The sequence below is a fragment of the Nematostella vectensis genome, chromosome 8, assembly GCF_932526225.1.
Source record: "Nematostella vectensis chromosome 8, jaNemVect1.1, whole genome shotgun sequence".
NCBI lineage: Eukaryota > Metazoa > Cnidaria > Anthozoa > Actiniaria > Edwardsiidae > Nematostella > Nematostella vectensis.
The window spans coordinates 11,192,204-11,211,349 of NC_064041.1; the positions used below are offsets into that span (position 1 = coordinate 11,192,204).

Consider the following 19,146-nt stretch of genomic DNA (forward strand, 5'->3'; position numbering starts at 1 on the left):
GTATGTGACCCTCTTTATCTTGGGTATGTGACAGCTCCCCCTTAGAGTATGTGACCCTCTCCTCCTGTGGTGATGTCACCCTCTCCCCCTGGGGTATGTGAACCTCTCCCCCTGGGGTATGTGACCCTCTCCCCCTGGGGTATGTGACCCTCTTCCCCTTGGGTATGTGACAGCTCCCCCTTAGGGTATGTGACCCTCTCCCCCTGGGATATTTGACCCTCTCCCCCTGGGGTATGTGACCCTCTCCCCCTGGGGTATGTAACCCTCTCCCACTTGGGTATGTGACCCTCTCCTCCTGTGGTAATGTCACCCTCTGCTCCTGGGGTATGTGACCCTCTCCCCCTGGGGTATGTGACCCTCTCCCCCTTGGGTATGTGACCCTCTCCTCCTGTGGTAATGTCACCCTCTCCTCCTGGGGTATGTGACCCTCTCCCCCTGGGGTATGTGACCCTCTTCCCCTTGGGTATGTGACCCTCTCCTCCTGTGGTAATGTCACCCTCTCCTCCTGGGGTATGTGACCCTCTTCCCCTGGGGTATGTGACCCTCTCCCCCTTGGGTATGTGACCCTCTCCTCCTGTGGTAATGTCACCCTCTGCTCCTGGGGTATGTGACCCTCTCCCCCTGGGGTATGTGACCCTCTCCCCCTTGGGTATGTGACCCTCTCCTCCTGTGGTAATGTCACCCTCTCCTCCTGGGGTATGTGACCCTCTCCCCCTGGGGTATGTGACCCTCTTCCCCTTGGGTATGTGACCCTCTCCTCCTGTGGTAATGTCACCCTCTCCTCCTGGGGTATGTGACCCTCTTCCCCTGGGGTATGTGACCCTCTCCCCCTTGGGTATGTGACCCTCTCCTCCTGTGGTAATGTCACCCTCTCCTCCTGGGGTATGTGACCCTCTCCCCCTGGGGTATGTGACCCTCTTCCTCTTGGGTATGTGACCCTCTCCTCCTGTGGTAATGTCACCCTCTCCTCCTGGGGTATGTGACCCTCTCCCCCTGGGGTATTTGACCCTCTCCCCCTTGGGTACATTATGTGACAGCTCCCCCTCGGGGTATGTGACCCTCTCCTCTGGTAATGTCACCCTCTCCCCCTGGAGTATGTGAACCCTCTTCCTTGTGAGCAACGGTATTAGTAACTATTCATGTGAAAAAGAAAAATTGTAAGAATTAATAAATGTTCTTGAGATTTTGTTTGATCTTTTGCAGGAAAATATCAGATGAAATCAAGGAATTTGCTGGCAAAAAAAGAATGTCAACAACAGAGAAGGTGCAGTATTTTGGATGAATTTTTACTTGAAGTGTTGGTTTTGATTTCTATTTCACATTATCTCAGAGCACATTAAAGGATTTACAAGTCATGCTGAAGAAAATGCCACAATATCAAAAAGAGCTTGGACAGGTAATGTATCTGTTATTTTCCTTTTATCTTCTATTCAACACATTAATGTAAAGAGATATTCGAAAGTTTATACTGTTCAGTCATCTAAGTGTTTGTTAGTTGCACCAGGGTTGTGTCATTGCATCAGTGATGAAGTGGTCTATTTGATTAGTGGGGTGGGTTTTCTGTTACTTATCTAGATCGTCATTGTTCACGACATCATTATGTCGATAACTTTGACATAACACTTTCTATTGTATACAACAAAAGTCAAAAGCCCCTATTGAAAAATCTTATAAAATAACACAGAATATCCTTCAATACAATTTCTATTTTAGCGGACATCTATTTATGATATCTAACTATAATTATACTCTACTATCTAACTATACTAGAGTAATGGACAGTTTGTGTCACTTCTTAATGGCAGACGCACCAGGGCCCCTATTGTACGAGATAGGCTAGACCTAGTTATTTAGTCATGGGCTGTATTTGTGTTGCAGTACATCCTTCACTTCCATTTGGCTGAGGACTGCATGAACCACTATCAGGAGACAGCAGACAAGCTATGTGGTGTTGAGCAGGTATATAAGAGCAGATTTTTCATGTTACGCCCATTTTCAGTTGACATGTACAGTAGTCTGTTCCTTTCATTTACGAGTCGCAACTGTTTTTTGGTGGACATCAATCATGACTTTCCTACATCTTTCCTAGCTGTGAAACGATCACAAACAAAACATCATAGAGGATCGCCTTCCTAGCTACTGTCACCGAGAAAATACCAATAAACAAAAAGCCAGCACATAGCTAAAGTTCAAATTGTTTCTGGAGTTTTGGATTGTAAAAGTAGTGTGTTTTTGGGAAGTAGGCCTAATTTGTGATGTTTATGTGAGATAACTGGGGATTTTACCCACTGGAAATTTGCACTTAAAATGTCAAAAATAAATTCTAAATTAATGAGTCCTTGTTTCCTATAAATTATTTCTATTGATTATGATACGTCTTGAAGAGTCATGTTGTGTGTGCATGGTTTTTTTTTATTGAATTCAGTTTTGACCTTTGAATTCCACCGAAAGTCGCATTATGTTTTAGCCAATAAGAGCGCGCGTAAGATATTTTAGGATTCTATAAAATCTGTTTAGGGTTCTATAAAATCTGTTTAGGGTTCTATAAAATCTGTTTAGGGTTCTTTAAAATCTGTTTAGGATTCTATAAAATCTGTTTAGGATTCTATAAAATCTGTTTAGGGTTCTACAAAATCTGTTTAGGGTTCTATAAAATCTGTTTAGGATTCTATAAAATCTGTTTAGGGTTCTTTAAAATCTGTTTAGGGTTCTATAAAATCTGTTTAGGATTCTATAAAATCTGTTTAGGATTCTATAAAATCTGTTTAGGGTTCTATAAAATCTGTTTAGGATTCTATAAAATCTGTTTAGGGTTCTTTAAAATCTGTTTAGGGTTCTATAAAATCTGTTTAGGGTTCTATAAAATCTGTTTAGGATTCTATAAAATCTGTTTAGGATTCTATAAAATCTGTTGCTCATGATGGGCACTGTCTGTTTAGGATTCTATAAAATCTGTTGCTCATGATGGGCACTGTCTGTTTAGGATTCTATAAAATCTGTTGCTCATGATGGGCACTGTCTGTTTAGAATTCTATAAAATCTGTTGCTCATGATGGGCACTGTCTGTTTTAATCTATTAGGACCTGGCAACAGGCGTGGACAAGACAGGAGAATCAATACGAGATCCCATGAAGAACATCGTCCCTCTTCTGCTCGACAAAAATGTCAAGTAAGACCCCATTTAAAGAATGTCATTCAGCCCTTTGTTTTTGCTTACGTTTACGTTTTTTTACATGAGTGTATAGTCTAGAAAAGTTCAAACTCGCGCTGTCTTTCTACCTTCCCGCTCAATACCAAGCCACACAAAGCATCAATTTCCATCGGCTAAATCAACCAAGTTATTTCTAGTTACAGTAGATACCGTAGAAGTATATAGTATGCCAAAATTCTCGGACATTTTCTCTCCTTAGTTGTTTCCCCTATTAACATTTTTTTTTGTTCTCTTGCAGTATTTACGACAAGATTCGTATTATTATCCTCTACATACTATTCAAGAATGGTAAGTGGTCACTGATAAATTTCTGTCGTTATCTATCTCATCAGATGATTCTGATAGGGTTGTCTCACTTTGTACTATAGCGTTTTAATGCTTGTCTTAGCATACTGGGAGCACTTATTGTGTAAAAAAAAGCATCCATTTTTATTGGCTGATTTGGGAAAGCCAAACTGATATCTTATATACTTTTTTATAAGTAGTAAACTTTGTTTTTAGATGGTTATTTCGAGGTTTTAACACATTATGTTCCTTCCAATATTAAATGAGAACAGCAACTAGGGTGTGACTAACAAGAGCTCTTCAACAAAAATCAAGCATTTTTGGTTGATAGTTTGAAGGCAAATGTCGAATGAATTTGATTGATGTCTCTAATGTTTTATTGGCAGATTATGTTGTCCTATCAGAATATGGTTTTGAATGTATGTTTTTATGTATTTTTTAAGGGATCACAGAAGAGAATCTGACCAAACTTTGTCAGCACGCACAAATTCCTCAGAGCGACAGGTACTTGCTTGTTTTTTTTTCCCGTTTAATAGCAAATATACTTGAGTTAATTTATCATCTGAGCACTTTTCCCTCTATCTTATCGTCCTGACTTTCTGACGTTCTGACTTTATTTCTTCCAGAACTATTATCACAAATATGGCGAACCTCGGAATACCTATCGTCCAAGATGTAAGTAACCTTTGAAAAAACTAATCCAAGTTTGTGATTTTCATTCCATTTGGGATTCCATTTCGAGACTCAGATTTTGTGAAGTGTTGCACTTTGCTATACGTTGCCAGCATAAGTCTCGAAATTCATAGATGGAGGCTCGGCGCTTTCTTTCTGATACAATTACTAAATGATAATGCTAAGAAGAAGTTCTTCTTCGGTTCAAACCTTTGCATAGTGGGAAGGAGGCACAATGTCAATTAAATAATGTATGAAGCCTATGACGGGTTGTGGATTTTAGTTTCCATACATTAAAGAAAGGGCCCCTTAGATCAGCCAAATGGGGATAACAATGATTTGTTTTGGCACAGAGCGGAAAGAAGAAACCCAAGCCTGAACGCAAAGAGCGAGACGAGACGTTCTACCAGCTGTCGCGATGGGTTCCTTATGTCAAGGACATCATGGAGGTAAAAGCGTGTTTACTCAAATCTAAAGTTATTCCCTTGTTCGGAAAAAAGATACCTCATCAGCCACACCTTTGGAAGCGCGTACACAGAGATAGGGGGCTGGTTGCGCGGGGTAGATCATTTCTTATTGAAGGATCGTCAACTACTCTCATTTTTCCGTATGATACCTATGACTGACCCTTGTTGCGGGTTAAAGCAGATTGGTTAAATCTGCCCCATTTTGGCCCGATATTGTAATGGCCCAAATCAGTGGCTTGTACTTGTGTTATGATGCTTATTTTGACAAAATCCTACTGTGGGTTTAGCATTATCCATAGGTAAAAGCCATAACAAAAATTGCACTAATATTGACCCAATGTCGGTTTCAGGACGCGATCGAGGACAAGCTGAGTAGCAAGGCGTTTCCATTCCTGTCCCAGCGTGCCGCGGGGGGCTCAGCTTCAGGTATACCGCCAACAGCACAGTCGGCATACAGTATTAGTGAGGGGTCATACCAACAACCGCAATTGGAGGGGGTTTACCATCAACAGCACAATCAACATTCAATTTAGTGGGTGTACAAGCAATAGCAATTTGGAGGGGGTATACCACCAACAATATTGGAAGTAAGGGTAAACCACCAATAGCACAGTCGACATTCTGTATAAGTGGGGAGGGGGGGTATACCACCAACGGCACTGGAAGGGGAGCATACCTAAAGCACTGGGGGGGGAGGTACTCTAGTATAGCCGTTACTAGCTCTTCTTAACTTAGACTTCTTCACTTACTTTCTATATTTGTGCTTTCAGCTGTTGGACAGGCTGTGAGGTAAGCTCAATATATACTACCGTACCGCATGTTCTAGGTTTGTTTATATTTTGGTCTTCAATAATTAAATTGGAAGGCCCCTATTTTGGAAAAGGCTTGTCCGTAATGGGCCATGGAAAAGGGTGAAGCAAGAGTAATGGGCCGTGGAAAGGGGTGAAGCAAGAGTAATGGGCCGTGGAAAGGGGTGAAGCAAGAGTAATGGGCCGTGGAAAGGGGAGAAGCAAGAGTAATGGGCCGTGGAAAGGGGTGAAGCAAGAGTAATGGGTCGTGGAAAGGGGTGAAGCAAGAGTAATGGGCCGTGGAAAGGGGTGAAGCAAGAGTAATGGGCCGTGGAAAGGGGTGAAGCAAGAGTAATGGGCCGTGGAAAGGGTTGTAGCCAGGGCAATTGGCCGTGAAACTGGAGAGACTTTAAGGCTTCAACATATTTCAAGTTTTATCAAATGATTTGTCTTCAAATATTGAATAAAGACATAATAACAAACGTGTGGCTGACTAGGGCACTTTATAAACCTTTTCTACACTTTTGACACTTGCTATGCAGGATACAATATCACATAGATATAATAGATATCACTGATATCCGGACGGACGGCGGGGTGGGCGTCGCCAGCTGCGATAACAGTTACCGTGATGTCAAATCAGCGTTTCGATTTGTTTCTCAATGGCAGTCATTCTGGAATACGCGAGCAGGCTTTTTTTTGCGAATGCTAATGCTTATATCTCGGATTAGTTTAATGTCCCTACGGGGAATAGCGGTGAAAATAGCGCAAATAGTAGCTGCAGGGTGCAAGTTGTAATAAAAGAACGTAAGGCCGTACTGCGGGTGCTTGCTTCTTATTGGACAAAGTAATGACGAAGGTGCAACATTATATCCGCTTATTTTCTTTGCATCCAATAGTCATGCTGCGTATAAAAAAATTGTATAACAATTTTGATGAGGTATTTTAGTAATTCTATTCGCGCAGATGCTCAACACCTTGCCATCCGAAGGGCTTGCAATTCTGTGCTTGGTGAAACCGATAGAAAATCAGACAAATTTGTTTCCTGATACTGACAAGAGTACAAGCGAAGATTTCACGACAATTTTAATAAGAACTTCAGTAGTAAAACGACGACAATTTGAGTGAAGATCTTGGCATCCGAAGGATTCGCTTACTGCGCCTGTTTGAGACGTACAAAAAGACTGATACCAGGCAAAGACTTTATGGCAATTACTTAATAGTAGTTCTTTTGCCAAAGTTGTAACCTATAGCAAGACACTTTGAATGAAGACCTTGCGGTCCGAAGTAATCAATTTCTTCGCTAAAAAGGCTGATACCGGCAAGAGTACAGGCAAAATTTTATCACAATTAAAAGTGGTTCTTTTGCCACAGGCGTAACCTATAACAACGTCACTCTGAAGGAAGATCTTGCAATCCAAACGAAAATACTCTTAACAAAATGAATTTGTCGTCTGAGACTGACGGGAGGTTGAAGAGTCTACAGGTAGGGTTTGCTACTAGAGGAATAGCTCGCATCGCAATCGAGCTTCTGTTGTGTGTCGCACTATGCGTTACAGGACTCGTGGGAAACACTATCGTCCTCTGGGTCGTTGTAAAAAAGAGGAACGAAGGAAAAATGATATTCCTGTTTATAGGATCATTAGCTGTTTCGGATATCCTTTTGCTGAGTTTTTTCACGTATTTGGGGCCTGTAGTTTTGGTTCACGGAAAGTGGCCGTTTTCTCATAGCGCCTGCCAGTTTCAAGGTGCTTATGTTGTCTTGCTAGGGTGTGCGTCTCTACATCTCATGGCCGCCACAGCAGTCAATCGGTATTTCCGAGTGGTACGCACGAGCTATTATCGATTGCTGTTCACGGCAAAGCGTACAAAGCTCCTTATTTGTGGTTGTTGGGTGTTTGCGTCCACTGTACCGATCCAGTACCTGGTCAGCGGTGAGCGATATTCTTTCCATCCCGGAAAGTGCTCTTGTTTCCAAACCGTTGAATTAAAACCAAGCATGTTGTATTTGTATGCGAATATTTCCATCCCGATATGCGTTATAACATTCAGTTATTACAGGATTTTTAAAAGTGTTCGAAGCCACCAAGCCAGAGTTACCTCCATGAAGCAAAACTCGAACACGTCAATCTGTAGACCTAACATCCAGGATATCAAAATAACGCATACTCTCTTCCTGACTGTTATCGGATTTGTCTGCTGCTGGGTACCGATAGCTGTGATAGATATTACTGACTATGTCAAAGGTGCATTTACCCTTCCTAGAGAAGTATATTTCTTGTACGGCTTTCTTGGTGTTACGTCGTCCGTTGTCAATCCTGTTATATACGGTGCAATGAATCCTATGTTCAGGCAGGAATACAAGAACGTTTTAAGATTAAGGTGTTGTGTCCGATCCCAGGCTGAAGATGTAGAATGACTGATATGAAGACATTATTATAGTTAACATATTCTTTTTTTTTCTGCTTTTTCGATAAAATGACGTTAACTGACTAATGAAACAAGACCAATATAATTAAAACAAAACCAACACGCTGTCCCTTAGCGGCAGGTTAATATGAATCGCCTCAAAAGTCAGTCTTACAGTAATTTAAAAGTGTTCTTGTTCCTTCGAGCAATTATAGAGTACCGTTACATTTCTCCCCGTACACTTCTCCCTGTTTTCCATGCAGGCGTTAGGTTATTCTCACTGGATAGAAAATAACATTTAAGCAATTGTAGTTAGAATAAGTTGTCAGCATTGTTTTATTGGATCGCAAATTTATATTACCAGGGCCGTAGCAGTGGATGGGGTACTGGGGTCACGTGGGAAGAGAGTGGGATGAGAGCTTATTAATAGCCATAATGAAACCAAAGATGGCTTAACAAATGGTAATCAAATGGCTACATTTTTGATGTCCCAATCTACTGTAGATATGTTTCAGGGCTAGACATTATTTTTTTCTTAAAATAAAAATTTTATTCGAAAGCAAAAAACCTTATATTGCAATCAACTGCGTTTAAATATTTCGCGAATTTTCACTGGAGTTTGGATTTTGATCAAGAATTATATCACTTGATTCAAACTCTTGACTGACATTGACTGCTCCCTGCCGCTAACTCCCTACGGCGTCTTATTGGCCGATCCAAACTCTTGATGCTGGTCACGTGCACATCTGCATACCACGTGATCCAAACTCTTGACTGACATTGACTGCTCCCTGCCGTTACCGCCCCACGACGTCTTATTGGCTGATGCTGGTCACGTGCACATCTGCATACCATCATGTGATTCAAACTCGACTGACACTGACTGCTTCCTGCCGTTTTCACCCAAAGGCGTCTTATTGGCTGATGCTGGTCACGTGCACATCTGCATACCATCGTGTGCAATGCCCTTCTAAATTCCCGTATGCGGAATATGTACACCAAAGGGTTTACGAGCAAGTTTGCTCATCTGTGTAAAGTACTACACATTTTGTACTTAGAATTATGGCTAATGGCTAGATCTTCCAAATTGTCAGGTACCCATGTCAGCACGGATAGAGCTTCAAGAATTAAATTGGGGGCCCCTATTTTGGAAAATGCTTGTCCGTATAGCAAGCTTAATGGGCCATGGATAGGGGTGAAGCAAGAGTAATGGGCCGTTGAAATGGGTGAAACAAGGGTAATGGGCCGTTGAAAGGGGTGAAGCAAGAGTAATAGGCCGTGAAAAGGGGTGTAGCAAGGGTAATGGGCCGTGGAAAGGGGTGAAGCAAGAGTAATGGGCCGTTGAAAGGGGTGAAGCAAGGGTAATGGGCCGTTGAAAGGGGTGAAGCAAGGGTAATGGGCCGTTGAAAGGGGTAAAGCAAGAGTAATAGGCCGTGGAAAGGGGTGAAGCAAGGGTAATGGGCCGTGAAAAGGAGTGTAGCAAGAGTAATGGGCCATGGAAAGGGGTGAAGCAAGAGTAATGGGCCGTGGAAAGGGGTGAAGCAAGAGTAATGGGCCGTGGAAAGGGGTGAAGCAAGAGTAATGGGCCGTGGAAAGGGGTGAAGCAAGAGTAATGGGCCTTGGAAAGGGGTGAAGCAAGAGTAATGGGCCTTGGAAAGGGGTGTAGCAAGGGTAATGGGCCTTGGAAAGGGGTGAAGCAAGAGTAATGGGCCGTGGAAAGGGGTGAAGCAAGAGTAATGGGCCTTGAAAAGGGGCGAAGCAAGAGTAATGGGCCTTGGAAAGGGGTGAAACAAGAGTAATGGGCCGTGGAAAGGGGTGTAGCAAGGGTAATGGGCCTTGGAAAGGGGTGAAGCAAGAGTAATGGGCCTTGGAAAGGGGTGAAGCAAGAGTAATGGGCCTTGGAAAGGGGTGTAGCAAGAGTAATGGTCCATGGAAAGGGGTGAAGCAAGAGTAATGGGCCGTGGAAAGGGGTGAAGCAAGAGTAATGGGCCGTGGAAAGGGGTGAAGCAAGAGTAATGGGCCGTGGAAAGGGGTGAAGCAAGAGTAATGGGCCTTGGAAAGGGGTGAAGCAAGAGTAATGGGCCTTGGAAAGGGGTGTAGCAAGGATAATGGGCCTTGGAAAGGGGTGAAGCAAGAGTAATGGGCCGTGGAAAGGGGTGAAGCAAGAGTAATGGGCCTTGAAAAGGGGCGAAGCAAGAGTAATGGGCCTTGGAAAGGGGTGAAACAAGAGTAATGGGCCGTGGAAAGGGGTGTAGCAAGGGTAATGGGCCTTGGAAAGGGGTGAAGCAAGAGTAATGGGCCTTGGAAAGGGGTGAAGCAAGAGTAATGGGCCTTGGAAAGGGGTGTAGCAAGGGTAATGGGCCTTGGAAAGGGGTGTAGCGAGAGTAATGGGCCGTGGAAAGGGGTGAAACAAGAGTAATGGGCCGTGGAAAGGGGTGTAGCAAGGGTAATGGGCCGTGGAAAGGGATGTAGCGAGAGTAATGGGCCGTGGAAAGGGGTGTAGCAAGGGTAATGGGCCGTGGAAAGGGTTGTAGCGAGAGTAATGGGCCGTGGAAAGGGTTGTAGCCAGGGCAATTGGCCGTGAAACTGGAGAGAAAGGCTTCAACATATTTCAAGTTTTATCAAATTATTTGTCTTCAAATATTGAATAAAGACATAAAAACAAACGTGTGGCTTACTAGGGCACTTTATAAACCTTTTCTACACTTTTGACACTTGCTATGCAGGATACAATATCACATAGATATAATAGATATCACTGATATCCGGACGGACGGCGGGGTGGGCGTCGCCAGCTGCGATAACAGTTACCGTGATGTCAAATCAGCGTTTCGATTTGTTTCTCAATGGCAGTCATTCTGAAATACGCGAGCAGGCTTTTCTTTGCGAATGCTAATGCTTCTTTCTCGGATTAGTTTAATGCCCCGCCTACCGGGAGTAGCGGGGAAAATAGCACAAATAGTAGCTGCAGGGTGCAAGTTGTAATAAAAGAACGTAAGGCCGTACTGCGGGTGCTTGCTTTTTATTGGACAAAGTAATGACGAAGGTGCAACATTGCATCCGCTTATTGTCTTTGCATCCAATAGTCATGCTGCGTATAAAAAAAATTGTATAACAATTTTGATGAGGTATTGTAGTAATTCTATTCGCACAGATGCTCAACACCTTGCCATCCGAAGGGCTTGCAATTCTGTGCTTGGTGAAACCGATAGAAAATCAGACAAATTTGTTTCCTGATACTGACAAGAGTAAAAGCGAAGATTTCACGACAATTTTAATAAGAACTTCAGTAGTAAAACGACGACAATTTGAGTGAAGATCTTGGCATCCAAAGGATTCACTTACTGCGCCTGTTGGAGACGTACAAAAAGACTGATACCAGGCAAAGACTTTATGGCAATTACTTAATATTAGTTCTTTTGCCAAAGTTGTAACCTATAGCAAGACACTTTGAATGAAGACCTTGCGGTCCGAAGTAATCAATTTCTTCGCTAAAAAGTCTGATACCGGCAAGAGTACAGGCAAAATTTAATCACAATTAAAAGTGGTTCTTTTGCCACAGGCGTAACCTATAACAACGTCACTCTGAAGGAAGATCTTGCAATCCAAACGAAAATACTCTTAACAAAATGAATTTGTCGTCTGAGACTGACGGGAGGTTGAAGAGTCTACAGGTAGGGTTTGCTACTAGAGGAATAGCTCGCATCGCAATCGAGCTTCTGTTGTGTGTCGCACTATGCGTTACAGGACTCGTGGGAAACACTATCGTCCTCTGGGTCGTTGTAAAAAAGAGGAACGAAGGAAAAATGATATTCCTGTTTATAGGATCATTAGCTGTTTCGGATATCCTTTTGCTGAGTTTTTTCACGTATTTGGGGCCTGTAGTTTTGGTTCACGGAAAGTGGCCGTTTTCTCATAGCGCCTGCCAGTTTCAAGGTGCTTATGTTGTCTTGCTAGGGTGTGCGTCTCTACATCTCATGGCCGCCACAGCAGTCAATCGGTATTTCCGAGTGGTACGCACGAGCTATTATCGATTGCTGTTCACGGCAAAGCGTACAAAGCTCCTTATTTGTGGTTGTTGGGTGTTTGCGTCCACTGTACCGATCCAGTACCTGGTCAGCGGTGAGCGATATTCTTTCCATCCCGGAAAGTGCTCTTGTTTCCAAACCGTTGAATTAAAACCAAGCATGTTGTATTTGTATGCGAATGTTTCCATCCCGATATGCGTTATAACATTCAGTTATTACAGGATTTTTAAAAGTGTTCGAAGCCACCAAGCCAGAGTTACCTCCATGAAGCAAAACTCGAACACGTCAATCTGTAGACCTAACATCCAGGACATCAAAATAACGCATACTCTCTTCCTGACTGTTATCGGATTTGTCTGCTGCTGGGTCCCGATAGCTGTGATAGAAATTACCGACTATGTCAAAGGTGCATTTACCCTTCCTAGAGAAGTCTATGTCTTGTACGGCTTTCTTGGTGTTACGTCGTCCGTTGTCAATCCTGTTATATACGGTGCAATGAATCCTATGTTCAGGCAGGAATACAAGAACGTTTTAAGATTAAGGTGTTGTGTCCGATCCCAGGCTGAAGATGTAGAATGACTGATATGAAGACATTATTATAGTTAACATATTCTTTTTTTTCTGCTTTTTCGATAAAATGACGTTAACTGACTAATGAAACAAGTCCAATATAATTAAAACTAGAAGTTTCTAATAGAAAGGAAATGCTGCGACAGTGATATACAGTTGCTTCAGTGTTGTTAAAACGCTACATGGTATACATGCAGCCACAATCAGCGACAAAACCTTTTGAAAATGACATCTAAAAAGTAGTCTTACTAAAATAATTTACAATATGGGAACTTTTTATTACTCACATCCCCCTTCCCCCATTAAAAGTTGCTGTCTATTTGGGGGAGAGGGGGTTGGGATGGGGAGGGGAAGATATCAAAGTCACTATGCTACGTAATTTAGATTTCCATCTGAAACTGCATTTGAGGCGCTAAAATTTTCAACAGTTTTGTCGCTGATTGCAGCTTTTTTTCGAGATTTGAATAGCTGGCACAATCTTAAATTTTATTTGGGATTGTTGAATTCCTTGCGCCCGTGGTCTTACCCCTGCTACTCCCTCTTGTTTCTGTCATTTTGAAACAAACACAAAGATTGCGGCAGATTATCGCATTGCGCTGAGTTTTTCTTCGCCAAAAATACCAATACACGTAAGGTAGGCTAATTGTTAGAGGGTTTGGCAATATATTAGTCTATATTTTTTTTATCGAGAGTCATGATTGAGAGGGATTTTGTTTTTTTTTGCTTATCCATTTCCTCCCCGTCCTTATTTGGTCAGTTTTAAAAACAACACAACAGCCTGGATTTAGGAACAAAACGATATAATAATCTGTTTTGATTGTTTTACAGTATTGGCTTTTCTGTCAAGCTGTTTTTCACCTTTTGGCATCACTTGGGTTTGCTAAAACTTGTTGCATGCTCTTCAGCAATTACTAGAAGGCATTGGGTCATTGTTTTGAACTGATAAGTTTTCCCAAACGCCGTACAGTCCATAGCCAAGTGAGCTAGAGTATTTAGGCATTGAGTTAGGATGCTCGTTTTGCTTGTTTGGTGCCCAATTTTGTCGAGATTTCCATCGACTGCGGGAGACGCGACCATGGCACGTGTGCTGGTACGAATGGTACGCTTCCGACCCGGCTCAGAAGTCGGCAAAATCGGTCTGAAACTGTTATTAAATTCTCCTTCAACACTCTTTGATAGCTGTGGTAACTCGTCCCAAGTAACTGACGAGTGAACTTTTTTCCAACATTACCGAAATGTGCTCTAAAAACCTTGCTTGCACTCCTCTTGTTGATTTATTGACCATGAACACCGTACGAGAGATCACGAGTCCCATGTCAAAACATGGCACAATGTTCGATTGTTCGTCTGTCAAAATCTGTCAAACTGAAATTTAGTTCTAGTCTCTCGCGGCCTCATTTTTCAAAGTGAGGCTGCGGAACAAGACCCCAAACCAAAATCGAACCAAACACCCGCATATATTCTGCCGCGGATGCTCGTGAATGAATGGAAAGGAAAGAGAGTTTTAAAAAGCGATGTCAAGATTAGTATGCTGCTCCTGCGTCGAAGCAACAAAACCAACACGCTGTCCCTTAGCGGCACATGAATCGCCTCAAAAGTCAGTCTTACAGTAAGAAGAACAGAACAAGTGTTCTTGTTCCTTCGAGCAATTATCGAGTACCGTTACATTTCTCCCCGTACATTTCTCCCTGTTTTTCATGCAGGCGTTAGGTTATTCTCACTGGATAGAAAATAACATTTAAGCAATTGTAGTTAGAATAAGTTGTCAGCATTGTTTTATTGGATCGCAAATTTATATTATCAGGGCCGCAGCAGTGGATGGGGTACTGGGGTCACGTGGGAAGAGAGTGGGATGAGAGCTTATTAATAGCCATAATGAAACCAAAGATGGCTTAACAAATGGTAATCGCTACGTTTTGGATGTTCCAATCTACTTTTAAGGGCTCGACATTTAATTTTCTCCTAAAATAAAAAACATATTCTAAAGCTAAAAACGTTATACTGCAATCAGCTGCTTTTGAATATTTCGCGTATTTTCACTGGAATTTGGATTTTGATCAAGAATTACATCCCTTGATTTAAACTCTTGACTGGCATTGACTGCTCCCTGCCGTTAACTCCCAACGGTGTCTTACTGGCTGATGCTGGGCACGTGCACATCTACATACCATCACGTGATTTAAACTATTGACTGACATTGACTGTTCCCTGCCGTTTCCGCCCCACGACGTCTTATGCGCTGATACTGGTCACGTACACATCTGCATACCATCGTGATTCAAACTCTCGACTGACATTGACTGCTTCCTGCCGTTTCCGCCCAAAGGCGTCTTATTGGCTGATGCTGGTCACGTGCACATCTGCATACCATCGTGTGCAATGCCCTTCTAAATTCCCGTATGCGGAATATGTACACCAAAGGGTTTACTAGCGAGTTTGCGCATCTAAGTAAAGTACTACACATGTTGTACTCAGAATTATGGCTAATGACTAGATCTTCCAAATTGTCAGGTACCCATGTCAGAACGGATAGGGCACTCGCTATAAATAATGTCTTTGCCAGTCTTTGCTCACATAGCTGGCCCGCAGATATGTTCAAGGCCTGTCTTTTTGCCTTCATTACTTTAATGTAAATCGCTAAGTACGCTGCACACATTATTAGTAAGCCACTAGGTGCACCGATCGCTGCGAAGAGGAAGAATGCCTCTGTGTTGAGTATGAGTAGAGGTGTAAAAATCATGCTTGAGATCCACTCAAGGCCGATTGATACGACGTAAGGCCGGTTGCCAAATCTACGGTGACGTAAAGGAAAAACAACCGCCACCATCCGCTCAAGCGAAACCAGTACGAGGCCAGCAAGCGAGGCTATAGCGCTTGTCATGTCGAAACATGCAACAACAGGGAAGCCCCAAGTTAAAGGAACGTCGTTTCTTATCCCCTCATAGAAGATTGACAGGCCGTAGGTTACTAAGGTAACGCCGACAATCATGTCTGCGACGCTGACACTCAGCAGAAGATAGACACTGCGCTTGCGTAAATGGGCATTGACCGCAAATGTAGCGATTATCAGGATGTTCAGAAAGGCTATCCCACATCCCTCTATGATAAAGGGAATGTACCAAGGGGTGGTCAGCTCTATTGTTGATTCAAATGAGAAGTTCATTCTGTAGATTTGTGATTTGTTTGATTTGATGACGAAGCTGTTTTTCTTTCTTCTTGGACAGTACAATCTGGGAAACAAAGACCTTCTTCATTTGCTGCTGCTGAATGTATCGGTTTTATCTGGGTTGAGGTGTACGTGGCTGCCAACAGATTCTTCTGAAACGTGAATAAAAGGTTAACGTTTCACTAGACTTCTCACACTTGCTACATTCTGATGTATATTTTATCTGGGTTTACGTGACAGCCCTGTACTTGTGTGGAACATGAATGAAATGAAATGTTAAAACATTTTACAAGAACTTCCAAACTTGCTGCTCTCGGGTCTATTTTATCTTGGTTGAGGTATACGTGACAGCAAATAGTCAGGTCCTTCTGCAATATAAATGAAAGGTTAAGGTTTCACTAGAAAACTTTCAAACTTGCTGCTCTCGGGTCTATTACTTTTATCTGGGTTGAGATATACGTAACAGCAAATAGTCAGGTCCTTCTGCAATATAAATGAAAGGTTAAGGTTTCACTAGAAATTTCAAACTTGCTGCTCTCGGGTCTATTTTATCTGGGTTGAGGTGAACGTGGCAGCCCTGTGCATGTGTGGAACATGAATGAAAGGTAAAGGTTTTACTAGAACTTTCAAACTTGCTGCTCTTGATTTGGCCTGACAGTCAAAAGTCAGGTCCTTCTGGATTAGTTCATCTACACTATCTTTTGTTCTGTCTATTAGTTTTGTCTGGGCTGTTGTATAATTTTATATCTAGATCCCTTCTGGAGCACAATCAAATTACCAAAAGTTTTACTGGATTTTTCACACTCGTCGTTGTTTGGTGTATTCGTTTTTTCTATGCTGTTGTACACTTTTAATCAAATAGTGCTTTCACTCTCACTTGCTTTTTTCGAGTGTATTAGTTGTATCCGGTTGTTGTATAATTTCACCGTATATTTTGGCAGTCTCTTCTGTAACGCAAATAAAATGACCAATAGTTTAACTTTTCATTGTTTTGTTTTTCCCCACACTTTGCTGTCGATGTGACAGATTTGTCTGGGAAGTTGGGTGCTTTTCGACATGGATTTAAATTCTTCTTGATCTCTGGAGTATAACTTGTTTCACTGTTGTTCTTGTTTAACTGTTGGATTTCCATCTAGGTTAGTGTCTGTTCTCGCTTAAATGTCTATAACTTTCTTCCCCAGAACAAAACGCACGTTACAACGTAGCCGTAATTCCCAACTGATCAGTTCACTATGTCATGTATATATACATATAAGTGTCCCCTACCTTGACTCAGACCAGCTGACAATTATTTTATTTTGTGGCGTCTTTTAGTTTTCCATCTTATCCTCTTTACATTGAGGTTGCTATTTGTGCTGCCAGTGAGATATACCCCGTGATGAATCTCGAGTTTCGATTTCCCTTGTTTTCAAGCTCTTATTGTTTTTGTTTGCCCTGCAGCAAGTTTGTTATACAAAGTAGGCCGTCTGTAGGTCTTTCGCATGTTCGCTTTATTTCAATTTTTAGCTGTTTTTGTTTATATTGGCTTTACTCGTCTTGTTGACAGGACAGGATTCACTCTTGATTGCGCGATACTTAACAAACATTAGCACACTGTTTTTTGTTTACCTTAGATTTATTAAAACTTTTCGATCGGTTTGATCGCACCACTCGCAAGTATGGTGTAGGCATAATCAGCACAGGTGTCCGTTGGTAATGCCATCCCCCGTTCATTCTCCCTATCTACAGTTCTTCAGTAATTTTGTATTATTTAAAGATCACCTATAGCTATGATCGTGCTAGTTTCAAACTGAGGCCGGGCCTAATTTTTTAGCATTTATGGCTGAACCTAAGGATGTTTTTAAATTTTATTTTATATAATGCCCAATTAGTTTTAAAAGGGAATTACACAAATGATCAATAAGAATAATATTTGAGATTGTTATTACGAATAAAATTTGACTCTACATTTTTGAACGCATCAGATTAACAAAACATTATTCTGCTGCTATCTGAGCCTCGATATGTTTTTAGAACATGTTTTTAGATTTTGGTGACGTTGTTCAGGTTCTTATAAAAATAGAGTGTAATATGGGAAACTTAGCTACTAAGCCATCTGCTAGCATAGGCCGATACAAAATTGCTGCAGTACTTGGCTTTGACGTAAACTTTTACTTTTATTTTTAATTTCCTTTTCAATGGATAGAGTAGGGACTCAAGACATCAATTTTTCTATTAGTGAAAGGACTTTTTTACGAATTTCATAACAAAACTAATTTATTTAATGCTGTTTAATGGTTCGTTTGACAGTCAATCGAGTGCGTTTGTCTAATAACTTTATGTCGAATTGTTAGTTAACATTAGAAAAAACTAAATGCAATTTCAAAGTCAATCCTTAGAAATCTTACGATGGCTCGTGCTTTTAGAATGCGCTTGTTTTGAAGTTAGGTATTATCACAAGGACGCAAGCACAAAAGTAGGAGCACGCTGAGACCGCTGTTGTAGCGGCTCGCCGCCCTTTGTCACGTATTTTTGGTACAATTAAGTCAACGAAGGACGAATGGTCTGCGTTGTGCTTACGTATAAATCAATTTTTATAGCAGTTGGTTTGAGCTCGGAGGTGGTTTGAAATATACAGTTATAAGAAAACAAGTTTATTTAACATTAAGTTCGAGCAGTCAAAGACAGATTCGTCAAGCCAGGTCGGTAGCCCTTCGTCGGAGCAAAAGAAGTCATCGCAGCAAAAGAGGCTAGTCTTTTTCTCCGACGAAGGGCTAACACTCGAAACTTCGGCACAACTACTCTGTTTCACAGAGGCGTTTAATATACCTTTTCAACCTTGTGTTGATATATACCTTGATTAGTCAAAGAGTCTTTCTTTTATGTCCGGTTTGGTTAATGCCTGTTTTTCTAACCCCTAAGCCACGAAAAAAAAAAACCAACCTGATTACTGTAGGTAATGATATACTAGATTGTTCATCGCCAATCGGCGGGCACAAAATGGCTTTAGTATATTAGTTGGCGTAGTACAGAAGTTCCCAGAAGTTCCCAGCTTTCGAAATCGTGTTAAATAGAAGGAGAAAAACATCTGCTACCCTCGGCGGGTTTGTGCGTCGCACCTTCGGATGTTCTTTTGGTCCTTTTGGGTGTTCGGTGAATATCCGTCATTCGGCATTCGTGCGTCGCGCCTTCGGGTGTTCGGTGATACAAATACATCCACCACTCGGAATTCGTGCGTCTAACTTTGGGGTGTTCGGTGAATCTCCGTCATTCGGGATTTGTGAGTTTTCAGGTGCTACTTGATGCGAGTACCTTTGGCATCCTGGGTGTATTTTTTTCTATTTCAATAACTCACCCCACACTGACCGAAGTCTGTTTTCTCTTCCCTAGCGCCCGGTACGGCAATTGGTACAAGCATGATAAGGTGAGTTCTGTGTGCGCGCGCATCTCTTGCATGGTAACAAAAGATCTTCCTAGTATGTATAGAAGTACCCTGGTACCAGAGACTCGAGCTTCACTCGTGTACTGTTACGCAGTTCTTGGGGTGAAGCCCAATCCTCTGTTACACAGG

The 19,146-nt window shown here is 42.0% G+C and overlaps 2 protein-coding genes across 2 annotated transcripts in view; one reads left to right on the forward strand and one right to left on the reverse strand.

The window, feature by feature from the left end:
- Nucleotides 1–19,146, forward strand: part of LOC5515342 (syntaxin-binding protein 1) — a 31,624-nt gene that overhangs the window by 9,437 nt on the left and 3,041 nt on the right. Inside the window, exons 16-26 of the mRNA XM_048730993.1 lie at nt 1,204–1,264; nt 1,331–1,396; nt 1,879–1,959; nt 3,081–3,169; nt 3,450–3,499; nt 3,940–4,000; nt 4,123–4,171; nt 4,522–4,617; nt 4,986–5,061; nt 5,406–5,424; nt 18,966–18,999. Coding sequence (XP_048586950.1) covers nt 1,204–1,264; nt 1,331–1,396; nt 1,879–1,959; nt 3,081–3,169; nt 3,450–3,499; nt 3,940–4,000; nt 4,123–4,171; nt 4,522–4,617; nt 4,986–5,061; nt 5,406–5,424; nt 18,966–18,999 — 682 coding nt within the window. The remainder of the gene's footprint in view (nt 1–1,203; nt 1,265–1,330; nt 1,397–1,878; nt 1,960–3,080; nt 3,170–3,449; nt 3,500–3,939; nt 4,001–4,122; nt 4,172–4,521; nt 4,618–4,985; nt 5,062–5,405; nt 5,425–18,965; nt 19,000–19,146) is intronic.
- Nucleotides 14,554–16,166, reverse strand: LOC125570093 (adenosine receptor A3-like). Its single transcript, XM_048730994.1, has one exon. It carries the CDS (start codon nt 15,591–15,593, stop codon nt 14,709–14,711), a length of 885 nt encoding a protein of 294 aa, XP_048586951.1. The 5' UTR covers nt 15,594–16,166; the 3' UTR covers nt 14,554–14,708.